At 33.3% G+C, this 16363-nt stretch overlaps 5 protein-coding genes across 5 annotated transcripts; 2 read left to right on the top strand and 3 right to left on the bottom strand.

Moving 5' to 3' along the window:
* Positions 1-999: 999 nt before the first annotated feature.
* Positions 1000-5266, bottom strand: LOC114401624 (7-methylguanosine phosphate-specific 5'-nucleotidase A-like). The gene is made up of 10 exons (XM_028364180.1): positions 5118-5266; positions 4843-4984; positions 4569-4629; positions 4326-4458; positions 4102-4225; positions 3891-3947; positions 3671-3767; positions 1768-1975; positions 1609-1669; positions 1000-1282 (listed from the first exon to the last, which is right to left on the bottom strand). The coding sequence occupies exons 1-10, from the start codon at positions 5210-5212 to the stop codon at positions 1220-1222; spliced, it is 1041 nt and encodes a 346-aa protein (XP_028219981.1). The 5' UTR covers positions 5213-5266; the 3' UTR covers positions 1000-1219.
* A 2368-nt stretch (positions 5267-7634) lies between these two features.
* On the top strand, positions 7635-9271 carry LOC114402641 (uncharacterized protein At5g39865-like). Its single transcript, XM_028365290.1, has one exon. The coding sequence runs from the start codon at positions 7821-7823 to the stop codon at positions 8955-8957; it is 1137 nt and encodes a 378-aa protein (XP_028221091.1). The 5' UTR covers positions 7635-7820; the 3' UTR covers positions 8958-9271.
* A 951-nt stretch (positions 9272-10222) lies between these two features.
* Positions 10223-11603, top strand: LOC114402168 (cucumber peeling cupredoxin-like). Its single transcript, XM_028364676.1, has 2 exons — positions 10223-10403; positions 11049-11603. Exons 1-2 carry the CDS (start codon positions 10223-10225, stop codon positions 11549-11551), a joined length of 684 nt encoding a protein of 227 aa, XP_028220477.1. The 3' UTR covers positions 11552-11603.
* A 1028-nt stretch (positions 11604-12631) lies between these two features.
* LOC114402167 (RING-H2 finger protein ATL70-like) lies at positions 12632-13072 on the bottom strand. Its single transcript, XM_028364675.1, has one exon. The coding sequence runs from the start codon at positions 13070-13072 to the stop codon at positions 12632-12634; it is 441 nt and encodes a 146-aa protein (XP_028220476.1).
* A 1323-nt stretch (positions 13073-14395) lies between these two features.
* On the bottom strand, positions 14396-15366 carry LOC114402954 (RING-H2 finger protein ATL70-like). Its single transcript, XM_028365662.1, has one exon. The coding sequence runs from the start codon at positions 15145-15147 to the stop codon at positions 14662-14664; it is 486 nt and encodes a 161-aa protein (XP_028221463.1). The 5' UTR covers positions 15148-15366; the 3' UTR covers positions 14396-14661.
* Between the last annotated feature and the right edge of the window lie 997 nt (positions 15367-16363).

Below are 16363 nucleotides of genomic sequence, written 5' to 3'. Positions count from 1 at the left end.
ATGGTAATTGTATATATTGTATAATGATCTTGCCATCTCTTACAATTTATAAAAACTACAATTTATCTGTATCTTTATCTATATTTATAAGATTCATGTCACTTGTATCCTTGTTTATTAGGCACGCTTCTACTTTTGATTTCTCGGGTTTGAAACTTACCAAGGTGAAAGGGGAGCTACTTCTGAAAAAACATGGAGAAGAGGGTGGAGATGATATTGATCATGATCGTAGGCTGCTGAGCTCTTCTGATGATTACACTAGTGGAAAGGTATATATCATAGGCACAACTTGTCTTTTTTCTTCCATTTTTACTTTGGTCTTGTACTTTACAACCACCTTTGAAGCAATTTAAGTAAGTGTACATGTTTTTTTTTGCAGTGGCATAAGATAGAAGATAATGTCACAACTAATCTATTATTTTACATTCTAAGAATTAAATTTCAAAAATCTTTTTCAACAACACTTGAGAAAAAAATTTGTTGGAATGCATAATAGTGTTATTTTTGTGTTATCCTATAATTTCTACAAAAAGATTTATCTTTTTATCTCCTTAACCAATGCCATAAGAACATTAGTTAGGTAGACGCTTTAATTATTTCAAATATACGTTACAGCTTCAAATACTGAGTTACTGATTATGCTTATTTACAAAGCACTTACACCAATATCAGAGTTCATATTCTCATAGATGGTCTCATACTTGACGCAGTTAATGTTTTGGTGTGCTAATTTTTTATGAAACCTGCCGAACGGTTATGTACACAAAAGCACAGAAAGGCCAAGACATAAAGACCGGACTGACCCTTGACAACAGAAAATAAAGTTCCGAGTACCTTGCAATTATTACAGCATTAATGTAACATATTAAGTGAAAATTAATTATGGGCTAGCATAATTTATCACCAGCCATGTCTAGTAAGGGAAAACTGACAGGCAAAACCATGCTAGAGAACAATCTGATAGACAACATATAATGAGAAGAAATGGATCATATGCAGTTCAAAAACAACCGCAGCTCATGCAGATACATATCTGAATGTTTCCATTTGTCAATTTTTATAATTTATATTTATATTGTTCGGTAAAACAAAACATTTTAATGGTTGAGTTTGTGCACGGTTTTCTTAGCTATAGGTAAAATAAATTTCATAACGAGGAATCCTAAGATATATAACAAAAAAGAATGAGACTGCTAAGAATACATCATTGCAGGAAACATCACCTCCCACTTAAACACATATGAGAGACCAGTTTGATAACTCCCCACATGGGTGCATCATTCTGCAGGTAATAAAATGCAAGTTACAGTTAGCTGCATAGTCATTCCTTCTCCAGGTATGTTCACTTCAACTGAACATAAATCGTTAGAAATATAATGTCAGTTAAATGTTATCAGTTAACAACATCAAATACCACCGCAAGAGTAAACAGTAGTCACCTAAAGTCAAATCACATATGAACATGCATCAATACATTAATTTAGTTTACTATGATGTTATTCCTCACAATTGCAGAGGCACTTATTGAAGCGAAAAATAACAGGACTGTTCTCATACTAAAGGAACAAAGAATCTAAACATATTCTACCATCCATCCAATCCACTTACCACAAAAACAACATCAAAAGCTTCTTGATAGCAGCTAAGTGAGTTCTCAACGTTGTGATTCCTGCAACAATAATTTTATACAGTTGAGCCTCTGTATTAATTACGTGTTACCCAAGCAATTAGAAGAACATAAATTTGGCAAAGAGATTCGTAACTTACAGGAATCCCATGGATATTCGAGTCTCATAATTCAAACCATCAGACATTCCCAAGTCTCCAGTGTGATCACCGAGGAGGAGAACATTGGTTCTCTTCTTCAATGAGGAATTGTCGTCAGTAGGACCATCCATATCACCCAATCTCTCATGAACAGGAGCAGCCATATCAAGAGCATGCTCATTTTTATTTAAGCTATGAATCAATTTTCCTGTGATAAAAATTTATAAGTAAAAAGTAAGAACTAATTTTATCAAGATGATTAAAAGCCCCCCAAAGCAAGTCATGGCGCAGCGGTAAAGTTGCACCTTGGTGACCGATTGGTCATGGGTATGAATCCAAAAACAACCTCTTTACATATACAAAGGTAAGACTGCTGCATACAATGACCCTCTTCCATACCTTCACATCACAAGGAGCCTTCAAGCTTCAGGATACATTAGCTTTTTTGGTTTAAAAGCACCCCAAAATTGTATTTTATCCAATATACTCTAATACCATTCAACGACCACTTGAAAATTTGAACTCAGCCATGAGCTGGAATGTTCCAACTTATAATATTCATACATAAGAAAACACAATTATACATGAAAGCCAATATCAATTTACAGAGTTACAGTTAAATATTTGTTTTAAATTTTATGTTCAGCACACAAAAAAGCATTGAAAAAAGTTTAAGGAAAAAGTAGAATTTCACAAGACTCCGGGACTGGGAGTAAAGGCAACATTTATATTTCTGCAAGTTTTTTTTTAGTTTGCTGTTGCTGAATTCCTTGTTAACCTATGTGAGAAGTTTGGATTTGCATAAGATAGATTCATTAAAACCAAAAAGAAGTTCATCTGTTGGTCATGACTTGCATGAGCAATATGTTATTCAATTCTAGAAAGTGAATATAGAACTTACTAATAATAAGTGCCAAATCAACCAACATTTGAGTCACTTTTCATATATTTTTGGAACCGTTAGTAACAAGTGGTATCATTGGTGTTATGATGAAGATATCCAAGGTTAGAGATTCTAGAATGTTATTTGTTACCCTGCAAGAGACAGTAATACACGTATCCAAAGTTTCTACATTTTGGAAATCAAGGAATTTCATCTAGGTTTGAGTGTTTTAAAAACCTTAGGCAGGGTTCATATCCAGTTCACACTCAAAATAGTGGTTGGATTAGTTGAGCAAGCTGTCATGCTACAAATTACAATCATAAGCTCACCCAAGTTTTTTGTTACTCTCCCCCCGCCCATGATATTAAACCCTGTATAATAGAGCACATAATAAGGTACTGAGCAGTGTTACCAATGGCGGAATATGGCAGAAGGGCAAAATTCTGTCATATGAACATGCCATTGAAACCTATGGTGCCACCATAGCAGGCCTCCACTCATAAATTGCCTATGGCGGTTGGCAAAACATCCGCCATGCCATTCCGCATGGCGGCAATGGTGTCGCCATTCAACAACATTTACTGAGATAAGATAAAATTCATTAGCCATCTGTTCTCCCAGGCAAATAAACATTTATCAAAATATGCAATAAAAGTTGCAGGTATCAAACACTTTCCGCCCAACACTATGTGACATATCATCCATTGTACTCCGTGTTTGTTAGGCAGTCATGGTGAGAGCCACTGTAGAACTTGCAATGTTTTTTTTTATCGGCAAATGTTAGTTGTTAGTTTGTTAGCTTTTGTTAATAGAACTTGCAATGTTATTTTACCCAACCCACTCACCAAGGAGTAAACAGAAATAAATAAATGAATAAATATATTTGCTTCTCTCTATTGACAGTGAAACCTAAAGGCACTTATTTAATGCCTCAGCCTTAAAAAGATGTATTTGGATATGAAAAGCTAGATGATAAACCAACAAATATGTAGCTAATGAATGTAGGAAACACAGAATCACCTTTGAAAGATACAAGGCGGCCATCATCATCAAATACCATCCTGTTGGATACTATCCTCACATTCTTGAAGGATCTGTGAAGTTTCTGCCTTAGGACCTGTTATTATCAGAAAAGGCAATAATACATTGCAATTGAGAGGCATAAACAACAATAGAGAAGAGAGTGAAGAGAAACTGTTCAGCAACTTTGCCATCATAAAACAAAATTGATTTTTCAGACCTCTTCAATGATATCAGCAAGCCCGGCTGAGAATATTAACACAGGAATATCTCTTTCCTAAAGATTAAAAATAGAATACAGGAACCAGTGTCAGCAATTGAATGTTTGAATTTTCATGCATATATATTTCATTTCATATATTCACCTGATATACAATGAACATATCAACATGTAAGAACTTATATCTGCCAAAGAAGGATGGGAAATATACCTCCAGAAACTCAAAAAGTTCAGAAACACCTTCCCTGAAAGCTATGTTGGCATTAGCAACTGATTGTCTTATTGAATCATATGTAAGTCCTCCCTCAACAAGAAGACCGTGTGTTTTTCCCCACCTGATACACCACATTTAGAGTTTCAGCAAAAAGCATTAATGCCAATACTGAATGTCACTGTTCAACTTAGAGCCTATATATCCACCATTAATTCACACACCACTCTTCCATGAGCTTCGTTTTCTCTTCAAGTCCAATAGTCGGCGAAAACTCTAATGGATGGTAATATTCATATAACTGCTGCCTTTTGGCATCATATTCTGGATTACCCTGCTGCAAAAGACCATGACTGGCTACAAAAGTACAAATGAATCTATGAGATATGATACATATCAATTCCTAGACAGTTTTTCTTGCATCAAAACCTCAAAGGGAGAAATAAAAGGTTGAGGGAACAACATACTTTGGCCACGAGTTCCATTAACCCAAAACTTTGTTAACGTGGCATCAAAATCAGCAATCACCTGGTAGCAGGAATCTGTGAATACAATCATAAAAATGGAAACATATTGTGCTGGAAAGTGGAAAATCTCAAAAAAAAAAAACCATTTTTCGAAGGCAACCCATTTTTTAAGCCATCACATTGAGCCAATTCATTAAGCACACACAAAAAACAATAATTATGGAATACACAATGCAACACTTAAATTAATTATCAACCAAATGCATGCAAAAACCTGAAGCTTCTGGGGACCACCCAAACGAATTGCATCAATTTTCTTCTCCAGTGAAGCAGGGTCACCCACCAACAAGTCTGAAGCAACCTTCACTTCTTCCATTTGCAAATTTTTCCCGCAACTAGAACTAGAAAACGATACCCTTTAACGAAAAAGTGTCAGAATAATTAACAAATTTGTAAAAGGAAAATAAAAATACAAACTTTAACATATAGATGTGCAATACAAGTATTATAAAATGATTAATAAGAAAATAGGGCACGAAGAAAATGAACCTTGTGGTGGTGGAAGTGTAAGGGGAAAAGAAGGAAAAGTGGCGTTGGCGAAAGGAGGTGACGAAAATGCCTTGAAGTTGGAGGCGATGACTCATTTCATTATAGAGTGAGTGAGTGGAATCAATTCGAGTTTAATTGGCATACATCATCAGTATATTACCCGTCAAGTGTGACTCACTGCTGTTACCTAAAGAATTGGAGAAAAACAAAATCAGTTAAAAAAATAGCATTAGTCCAACAGAAATTATTTTTAATATCATTTTTATGATGGCGCGCAAAATATTTTTATACTTGAAATAAAAATTAATTTATATAATTTCTTTTATCACATGAGATTTGAACATGTTAGATTAATCTTATATTTTTAAAATAAAATAATTTATACAGTATAAAAAAATTATATGGGAGAACAAAATTTAGAGTTTTTACTTATTATAGAATCATAAATAATTTTTTAAATTTTTTATAATAATTATTTAAAAAATTATATCAATAATATTGTTTATTAATTGATAATATAAAATTTTACAATTATTAGAACATAAAAGTTAAACTCTTTTTATATATACTAGTTGGAAACTTAGAAACAGACACTACGTGTCTCAACTACTAATTTCTTTTATTTTTTAATTTTTAATTAAAAATTAAAAATAATTTTAAAAACGTAAATAATTGTCACATTCGGAGATTTTTTTTTCTAATAACTATATTTAAAGAATTATTTTCTAATAATTGTTTGATTCTAAGGTGGTTTTTAAAATAAATTAGAGGACAAAATGGTTTAAGGAAATATGTACACTAAATATCAGCAGCCTTTGTTGAGAGCAGAGAAATAAGAATGACTATAATTATATAAAGGATTAAGATTTAATGTTAAACATTTATGATTATTTTAAAAGATGCACATGATTTTTTAAATTTTATTTTGTTTGACTTTTCACTCTTTCTCTCTTTTGCTTTTATTAATAACCATGCAAAGTACAGACTTCATAATCTAGTTATTATTATAGTCTTTCATGATCTGTTTAGTTATGATGATTAAGATAAATAGAATAAAATAAAATAAAAGAGAAATAATTTTAAAAAAGAGAAATAGAGTAAAAAAATGATAAAGTTGTTTGGTTTGAATAAAACAAGAGAGAATTTAACAAACCTATAAAAAAGTACTCTTGTACCCTTGCAAGCAAGCATTATCAATCATTGAAAATTACTGTCATAGTGGTGTTTTCGTCATTGCAACTAAAGACTGTAAAAAAAATCTTGAACAACAAAGAAATTAATTGGTAGTCACATTTCCAACTCTTTTACTTGGGAGAAAAATGCTGCTTTGTGGGACCCACACATATACAACTTATTTTTACCTTTAATTGTCTCAACTAAGTGTATATTTGATTCACTGTTTGCGTAATTCCAAACGTTAGTTTACATATTATAAAATGACAAATGAAAAGTTTTTTTAAAATGGAGAAGTAATTATATTACTGGATTGGAAAAAAATGTAGGTTACATTAAACTCAATATTTTTCCCAACCCACCCTAAACGTCCAATCACAATTTTATTTTTGTTCATCTACTCTAAATTTTCACTTCCAAACAAAACGTAAGGGAACTAGCAAGGAGAACTAACATGGCTAACAAATTTCAATGTAAATTATTTGATATTTTTTAATTTTAATAACTATTATGATAATGTGACACAATTTTAATGACTAAAATGCTAATTTACTAAAAAAACATTAAGAAAATGTCAAGAATCTAAAAGTGAAAAAAATAATACAAAAACTAAAAGCAGATGGAGTCATACTTACAAATGCATGAAATATATTTTAACTTTTTTAAAATAATAAACTAAACATAAACAATAGCGTGTATTGGAAACTGTCCTAGTATCAAACGTTTGAAAAATATAATATAAGAAGTTGAAAAAGAATAATATCAAATGATCAACCCTAATAACAAAATGAAGTAATTCTTTAATTATATTTTTAACTGAATTTTCATATCTATAATTTGTTTAGTTAACTTTCTTAATAATTAAATTTTTATTTAATATTTCTTTTTTAATTACTATATATTACACCTCAACAAACTATATTATTTCCTAAGCAAAATCAATTTTGTCAATATTTACAATCAGTAATTTAAAACTCCAACGCTAATGTCTCAAAGACAAATTTAAAAGTTCTAAAGAAAATCAAAACGGAAAAAGTAACCTAAAAAAGATGAAAAGGCAAATTATGCATTGCATATGCACTTGAAACGGTAGGCCCCTCACAAATCCGGAACGTTGTTCATAAACTTTTTCTTTCCAACAAAAATACAAAATAAATCAAACTTGACAGTCTCACTAATCACTATAATATGTTCTTTCTCAATTTATTATTAGTATTAGTATTATTGATTTAAAAAATACTTATCTCCATCTGGCTGAACACGTGGCACGCATTCATGGGCGAGACTTTTTTCGAAACATTTTTGGATTTTAAAATGCATTCAGCAAAATTTCTAGCCGTTGGAACTCTGTCACATCACAGCTCACACACTCTCTCTCTTACTCTGTCCGTAGAATCCAAGACGAAGAAAATCATTGATACTCTCTGTTTTCACACTCATTACTCTTTAACCCCAATTCGGACACCTAAGCCCATTTCAATCTTCTCTGTTTAACAGATAATTCCGTTGGAAAATCTCACCAAAAAAAAAATGAAGGGGGTGAAAGGAAAATTCCTGAAGAAGCTCAAATCCATCAAACCAATCCTGAAGCAAGAGCGAATTCTCCAGCTTAAGGCCTCAGATGGGTACGTCGATTTTCTCCCAAAGATTCCGAGTTTCAATCTGCATTCCCCGTTTGTTTCCCGAGAAAACAAGCCCGAGAAAGTTGTTCAGAGGTGCGAGAAAATGCAGGATGAACCCGAGGTCATCGACTTGGCAGAGCTGATGAAAGACCTTGAAGAAGAAGAAGATGATGAAATGGATTTGGATGATTACAATGACAACAAAGAGAACATAGGTCCATGTTCTCAGAAACCCCAACAACACCACAAGGGTGTTTTGCAGAATGGGAACAGAGCAAAAACAGAGCCAAAACAGAGAGGGGTTTTGGAGGAAAAATGGTCTTCACCTGCAAAAGCTGCAAGTAACAGCAACAGAAAAACCCCTTCGTTAGAGACTGATATTCCATCGTTCCGGCGGCCGGACTTGAACTCCGGCAGCCTATTCGATCCGAATCTACTGGCGGCGTTCGAGCATGCCGTGAAGGAACATGCTAGAATGACAGAAGAACAGAGGAGAGCCAGAGTCGAAGAAGAGTCTTCACAGAAAGTGGAAGATGATGACCCTGACCCTGACCCTGACCCTGATCCTTTGATGTTCTTTGAAGAGAAGTGTCCACCCGGGGGCGATGGCACAGTTATTTTCTACACCACGACGCTTAGGGGAATCCGGAAGACATTCGAGGACTGCAACAAAATTCGCTTCCTCCTGCAGAGTTTCAAGGTTTTGTATTTTGAGAGGGACATTTCAATGCACAAGGAATTCAAGGATGAGTTGTGGAGCAGTTTGGAGGGGAAATCACTGCCTCCAAGGCTTTTTGTTAAGGGGAGGTACATTGGTGGAGCAGAAGAAGTTTTGAGTTTGCATGAACAGGGAAAGCTGAGGAAAATCTTAGTAGGGGTTCCAATGGATTATTCTAATGGTCCTTGTGATGCATGTGGAGGGATAAGGTTTGTGTTGTGCTTCAAGTGTAATGGAAGCCACAAGGTCGTGGAGGAAAATGGAGAGAGCAATCAGTGCCTTCAGTGTAATGAGAATGGCTTGATTGTGTGCCCTTACTGCTGCTAGCTGATGAAGAATATCAGTTAAAACTTCTGTGTTCTACCTACAGTGATAGAGTTGTTAATGTTTTATACTTAGTGTGTTCTATCCATTGTGATAGAGTTTGTACGTAATTGAATTTGTGGGACTGGATATTTTTTCTTTCTTTTTTTGGGTAGTGATCATTCTTTCAATTTTTTCTACTGGTGATAGGCACTTGCATCGTCTGTTTGTGCTAGTTCTTGGACCAATCTAAAGTCCTTAGAATTTCAGATTCAGTGTGCCTTCTCAATGTATCTAGTTTTATACCTTAATAAAAGGATTCTATTTGTTGAAAGGTATGAATATTCTAGAGCAATTTCTTGAATCAGAAGCCAGTGGAATATCTAGTATTATACCTTAATAAAAGGATTCTATTTGTTGAAAGGTATGAATATTCTAGAGCAATTTCTCGAATCAGAAGCCAGTGGAATATCCTTCTTTTCCTTTGTAGTGTGGCCTAACTAAATTTAATTGAGCAAATTAGACCGATTCTATGTGATTTTTGAGATTGTAAACAGTATTACTGTATTTTTAACCCTTACATTAACCCCTCTTATGTTTGAAATGCATTACACGGACACAATGACACTCCCTCTTACCTAAAAAACACAATATCGTATAACTCTCAGGAGAGTTACTATAAACGTTAAAAAGACAGTGATATTATGTGCAATCATAAAAAACCGAGTGTCAAATGTAATTTGCTCAATTTTATTTTGCTCTCTTATCTTTCTTTTGTATGGATAGATGCACGCAAAACCAATATATATGAGAAACAAGAAAATTACATAACATATCATCACCAAGAAGCTAAATAAGAGTATGAGCATTATGCAGCAACATAGGATCTTAAGAAAAATAAGATTGCTGAGAACCTTTGCTTTTTTTATTAATTAGGCATTGAAACAGTTGCATGTTGAATTCCAGTTATCGAATTAAAAACTGTAACAGAAAGTTTCCAACACTCGTTACCTGGTTCTAGTGTAGTAATCTCCATAAATAAATTCATAACCCGTTTTAAAATAGTCAAAAGACATCAATTCAACAAATGCAATTCAGTCTCATTCTCTCTATAACGTTTAACGTAAAACCATCAATAAATATTAATATTAATATTCCCCTCTCACCTTAAATGTACAGTTACATCTCTGGATGGTTTAATTTGCATGCAAACCATTTTAAACATCTCTCTTTCTCCTGCTCCTCAATTTTTAGTCTGCCCTTTTTCCTTCTTCACTCAAAAGCTCAACATGTTGCAGCATCAAAACCCCTTTGTTCTCTCATTTTCCGCATTTTTTTTAGCCTTCTTATGTCACTGTTCTGCTACAACATTCACAGTGGGAGATTCAGCAGGCTGGATTATTCCACCATATCCAACATACTACAATAATTGGTCACATTCCCATTTCATAAGAGTAGGCGATTCTGTAGGTATAAGCCTAATGAGAAATGCTCTTATATACTATTTTGGAGGATTATGTCTTATTTTTGCTTTGATATATTTATTCTATTGCTAGATAGGAACATAATAGGATAGTTCAATTCCTTCCTTCCATAATAAGATCTCAAATTTGTTTCCCATGGCTATAAAAGATCACTTCTAAAACTGTTGTATGTTTTGAATCTTCGTACATTATATTCTAGCTTCATTAAGCAGGTTATTTAAAAAATTACATTCTTTCTAGCTTTATGTATGCCACTTGACTGCTTGCAATGTGAGGAATATCATTATCTTGATAGGCATATATGATATATTCGACATCTTTATAAAAATGTGCATTTTATTTTTGATAAATGATGACAACAAACAGGTACTTTCAAAATTATCTTTATCTTCATAAAAAGGTACATTTGATATTAACAATTTAATTTGGGCTAGAACGCATGGATTTAGATCTTTTGAAATGTACAACACACTATACAGAATAAAGGATTTGTAATCGATTTTATTATTAATTGTTTAGCTGTTTCTCCTCAATCATTGTTATTGCTTGTATATATGTACACTACTTGTTATTGCTAAATTTATCACATATATGTATGGAAGTTCTCATGAATTTTGATATGTTAACACAGAATTCAAGTTCGATGACAAATTCTACAACCTAATTCAGGTATCACAGAAAGAGTACCAGCATTGCACTTCACTTGAACCTCTAAGGATATTCAATAGTAGCCCAGTAATTCTTCCACTGAGGGAGAGAGGTGTGTTGTTCTTCATATGCAACATCCCAAACTACTGTTGTCTAGGCCAGAAGATTGTGATTTCTGTCCATAAAGATTCCTTAGAAAAAACCCCATCACCATCACCTTCTCAAGTGCCAATCACAATCTCTCCACACCCATCATCACCAAATGCTTCTGCTCCTCAACCCCATGGATCTTCTAGTGGCATGAGTAGCCCTCCATCTCCTACTACAAGCACTTCAGGAGGTAATGGTGGGAACTCTCCTGGACCATCTTCAACTCAAGAGGGAAAGTCTAATGCAGTGGCATTGGTAGGTGGGAGAAGTTTCACTGTATCTCTGGGGCAACTCTTATCTATGCTTGGTGCTTTCTTTGGATTATGGGTTATGTAGGGTAGGGGGAGTGCAATATGCATGCAGCGTACGTGCATTTTAGGCTAATTAGATTGATTTCATAGTGTTTTGGTTTTCAATTGTGACTCTCTTCATGTGGTAGTTTTGTAAGGGATATTTGGATTTTCTTGCTTGCTTTTCAATATCTTGAGTTTGGATTCCTTTAATGGAGGCATATCTTCTTTGTTTATATATATATATATATATATATATATATATATATATATATATATATATATATATATATATATATGTTTCTCTATCGTTTTGTAGAAATACAAGATGCAAGCATGGGTCAAGTTGAACTTGTTTCCCTCAGTAAGAACCAAGATTGTGACAGTAATTTTATATATATATAGATGTAGTGAGTAAATAGTCACTTCAGACTTGGAGATTCAAAAAGTTTCTGAAACTGCAAAATGAAAATTACGTCTAAATTTTTTTAAAAAAATTACGGATAACCTGAATGATAATATTAACTTAATGAGTGATAACATTAACACATGTTTAAGATTAAAATAACAGTAAATAATATATATATATATATATATATATATATATATATATATATATATATATATATATATATATAAAAGGGTTACGCCAACTCGATTACAAAACAGGTATCACTATCAACCTTGATTACCCAAAGTACTTCATACAAGTAAGATTATCAATGCAGCAGTTTGAGAAGGTAAAATTTTCCCTTCCAAACCTTGACTGAAAGCCAAAACCACGAACGGACATGATCAAATTTAACATGTCAAGCACATCACAACCACTATCCTTAAACATTACATCAATTTTGGTCAACTAAATAAACCATACCACCACATTCAAATGCCACACCTCAGAAGAATCTTCTAGTTTTCTTTCCCTTCAATTTTTTTTTATTATTTGTAGTAACGGAAGACAGATATCATGAATTTACAACAACTTATGCACCCTGCTTAATCAGTTGATCTATACTCCCTTAGTTTCTTTCCCTTCAATTATTTATATCGTAGAAAATCAATACTCAACATTCAAGCGTCCTATATTACAGAGTCAATTAAATACGAAACATTTCCTCATTAATCATTACAAATTTTTACATATATCTGGGAGGGCTATTGGGGTCCTACAAACCGGGCATGTCAAATTGATTCTCAACCAAGGATCAACACACTTGACATGGAAGAAGTGAGCACAAGCAGGAAGCACTCTCAAGGAATCACACTCTTTGTAATCCATCAAGCATATGGAACAACTTGAAGAGCTACTATTACTATTGCTACTACACAATTTGGCCTTGGAGAATTGGAGACTAGGATAGCTTCTGACACTAGTGTGATCTAAGCGTGGCTCAGGTGGCTCCACAGTGATTGTGGTGTGGTTGTTGTTGGAGTGTGTGGCACCACCAGGCACAGATGGAATAGTGCGTGGAATGTTATTAGAGCACACATAAGCTGTGAGTGTAACTATAAGGGTTAGAACAATAAAGCTCACAAGCAATAACACAGTCTCCTCTGAACTATTCATCACATATGAGAATATGGTTTATGTGAGGCTCAGGAGTGTGTACGTGCAATATGGATTAATATATTTATGCATATATGTATGTATGATTTTGTTAATGCTTAATTTCCGTAATGGAAATCCTATTACGGAGTGACCTTGAACATCCTTTTAATTTTCTCATGTTTTTTTGGGAAGTCTATTTTGGCATGTACCCCAACATTTATCATATCTTTTGTTTGCAGTAGCTGCGTACCGTACCGTTATATAATAAGTTGAACGTTCTTGATGATATATCTTCTTATGATCGATCGTGACATCGATCTACTACCGTATTTCATATAAATAATATGAATCTTCTTTTGTTTTCATTTGTGTATTGATGTTTTTCTTTTTCATATTTATTGCGAATGAGTTTCAATGGCAATCTTCATGGAAAGTACTTAGTTTGGCCACGCCATTTAAGCATTTACACTTTTTTCCCCTTTCCCGCGTGGTGATTGGTTTAAAATGATATCTCAATTTCAAAACTATATATTTAATCTTCGTTTTAATTTTATTGGGTCTTTGTAAAAATATTTACTGTCCAACATTACATGAGAACATTTCTATAGCAGAAATTCAAATTTTAATTCTTTATGTGTGAGATACTAGTCCCATCTGTTAGACTCAATCCCCATTAATTATTGGGTCTTTCTTAGTGTTCCTCTCACACTCAAATAAACTATATCATTTATATGATAATTGTTCTGCTTAAGTCCACTAGATTACTAGGCTCACAACACTATTTTAACTCTTGTAGGTTATCGTGGCTTTATCATTTAAAGGTGCACAGGTTTAAGAGAGGAAAATGTTTAAAAATTTGCATTTGGCCTCAATATCTAATCAATGTGAAACTTTTGATAGGATGAAATCATATGCAGTTGTGTTTAATTTTCTAAGGAAAAGCTTTTTCACAAATAAAAAATTATATTATTGGTGAATTTTAATTAAATTCCTTATTTGAATTACTTGCTATTTATTATTAATCACGTGAATCAACTAATGTGAAATGATTTCAGTTTAAGTAGAAGTTTTAAATTTGAGTCTTGAGTATGTAATTGTTGTGTTAAATACTTGAAAGATTATCCAACTCGAATATGATTGTCTTTTGAAAAATAATAGATGTGATTTAAAAAAAAAGTTACTTAAATCTATTTAACAAGCATTGTTAATTTATTTTAAATAGTTAAAACATCATCATGACACTATCGAATAATCTAGATGTTAACATTAAAATGAAAAGAAAAAAAAAAGAGTAAGACAACAAAATTTAAAATAAATAAAAAAACAGAGAATACGGGGACAAAAAAAAAATAAGTTGTAGTTATTACTATCTACACGAAACCATTCAAATGGAGTAAAGTGGGCAAAACAGTGTGCGCACTATCATGAGACATCAGAGTAGCTAGCAACAGGTTATGTGCAATTCAGCAGAACAATTGATCGATCATGTATCCACAAGAGGTAAGAAAAATACAAAATATGGTTAATTAATCTTCCTAGCTAAGTTGTAACCTTATATATACTGATTAACAAATCTTCTACAACAACGAGAGATGTGATCCCCAACACTAAATATTGGAGTCACTATGTGAAGCTTGAATAGATGATTTTCTACATATGGGACAAGTTGAATGCAACCTAAGCCAAGGATCAACGCAAGCAAGGTGGAAAAGATGGTCACAGTGAGGAAGCAACCTCAACGTGTCACTTTCTTTGTAGTCACCTAAGCATATGGAGCAGCTAGAAGAAACAACACTTGAACTACTTGAACCCTTCTCTACTTGAGAGTAAAGCAACTTCGGATAGCTCTCAAAACTTGTGTCAATGTGATGAAGCCCCTGTTCAGCTGAATCTTCTTCTGATCGTGCTTGGCGAGATGGTGGAATACCAGCCAAAATGTTTAGCATGTTAGGACCACGAGCCATGCGAAGACGCACACATGCAAAAGCTATGGTGACAAGTAAGAAGACCAAGCCAATTACAAAAGCTACACCATATGTAAACTCACTTGGATCAAAGCCATTATCTTCCTTGTTGCTGGTGCTGTTGTTCATCTTTGATGGAGAATTGGAATTGGATGGGATCAATTTGTGGGGTGGAATTGCTTAATGTGATCCTTAATTTGGTGATTTACGAGGTTTAACAAAATTTGATGAGGTAGGAAATAGCATCATAATTTTTTGGGGGGGTCAACGTTTGTACATGTCTTTTTCGTATGTCATATGTTAACCCCCTTTGAATTTAATGTATTTAATTTGTTGCTGGCTTCTGGTTCTGCGAGAAGTTTCCTATGGTATGGACATGACAAGGACTTTGTGCAAAGCTAAATTCTCTCTTGCTCTCTCTTTATACGTGGATGTGACAACTTTGTAGTCAATAGTTCTGAAGTCTTATCAACTGAGAAAATTGGAAGAGTAATTACACTAGAGCAGCCAAAATTTGAGACTACACAGCATTATTTAAATTGATGATCACTAACGACTTGTACAAGTTGACCGTATATACTTGTATTTAAAAATACCAACATTGCGTGTACGGGATTGCGGGTTACGATTTTTTTAGATCTAGTGCTGATTACAATTTGAAGCATTCAAAATAAATTTTTTGATTCCACTATTTGGCAATATTTTGATTGGACATTATAGACTGCGTGTGAGTATTATAATTTTATACTCGTCAAATTGTTGATTCACTTATGAAAAATAATTCACTTTCCCTAACATTCAACTCTAGTTGATGAATTTAATACCAGGAAGCAAAAGTTTTTAGTTTAAGCACAGTCCAAAATTATTATCTGTAAAATATAAATACAAATTCTCTTTGAAATTCCTTTGGCGTTTACTGAAGTTGCACTTAAAATATGGTTGCATCATTAGCCAAACTTTAATTTGAACTTTTTTTATTCTGATTGTGTGAGGTCATCTTCGCAGCCAACCTGTATAAACCAAAATCCATGAACGATTTTCATCCCCAAAAGATTCAAAATTTAAAAGCATAAAGCACCTAAATGATGGCTGCATAACTAGCCAAAATATTAAAAAAAAAAACTGCTCAAGACGTACTGAAGTTCCTTTGTTCAGTAATGTAATCACATTTTCAACTAATAATTTCCTTTCAGATATCCCAACCAATTATAAAATCCAAATGGATGAGGTAGTGGAAATAAGAAATACAAAATTAAGAGAAACAAATTTATAAATGTGTTATGTGTTATCTGATTTTGTGGAAAGGAGAAAAATAAAAAGAAAAAAAGGTATGAGATGAAAAAGA

The sequence above is a fragment of the Glycine soja genome, chromosome 20 (genome assembly GCF_004193775.1).
Source record: "Glycine soja cultivar W05 chromosome 20, ASM419377v2, whole genome shotgun sequence".
NCBI classification, from domain to species: Eukaryota; Viridiplantae; Streptophyta; class Magnoliopsida; order Fabales; family Fabaceae; genus Glycine; species Glycine soja.
The sequence above is the reverse complement of the archived record's forward strand: the minus strand, read 5'-3'. Positions and strand labels throughout refer to the sequence as shown.

Excerpts from the sequence above, each read along its gene's own strand:
- LOC114401624 (XM_028364180.1), bottom strand. The coding sequence starts at position 5,212 with ATGAGTCATCGCCTCCAACTTCAAGGCATTTTCGTCACCTCCTTTCGC. Across the intron at positions 4,630-4,842 it reads GTGGTCCCCAGAAGCTTCAG|GTGATTGCTGATTTTGATGC; the intron begins GTTTTTGCATGC and ends TCCTGCTACCAG. Across the intron at positions 1,976-3,670 it reads CCGCCTTGTATCTTTCAAAG|GAAAATTGATTCATAGCTTA; the intron begins GTGATTCTGTGT and ends TTTTTATCACAG.
- LOC114402641 (XM_028365290.1), top strand. The coding sequence starts at position 7,821 with ATGAAGGGGGTGAAAGGAAAATTCCTGAAGAAGCTCAAATCCATCAAA.
- LOC114402168 (XM_028364676.1), top strand. The coding sequence starts at position 10,223 with ATGTTGCAGCATCAAAACCCCTTTGTTCTCTCATTTTCCGCATTTTTT. Across the intron at positions 10,404-11,048 it reads AAGAGTAGGCGATTCTGTAG|AATTCAAGTTCGATGACAAA; the intron begins GTATAAGCCTAA and ends ATGTTAACACAG.
- LOC114402167 (XM_028364675.1), bottom strand. The coding sequence starts at position 13,072 with ATGAATAGTTCAGAGGAGACTGTGTTATTGCTTGTGAGCTTTATTGTT.
- LOC114402954 (XM_028365662.1), bottom strand. The coding sequence starts at position 15,147 with ATGAACAACAGCACCAGCAACAAGGAAGATAATGGCTTTGATCCAAGT.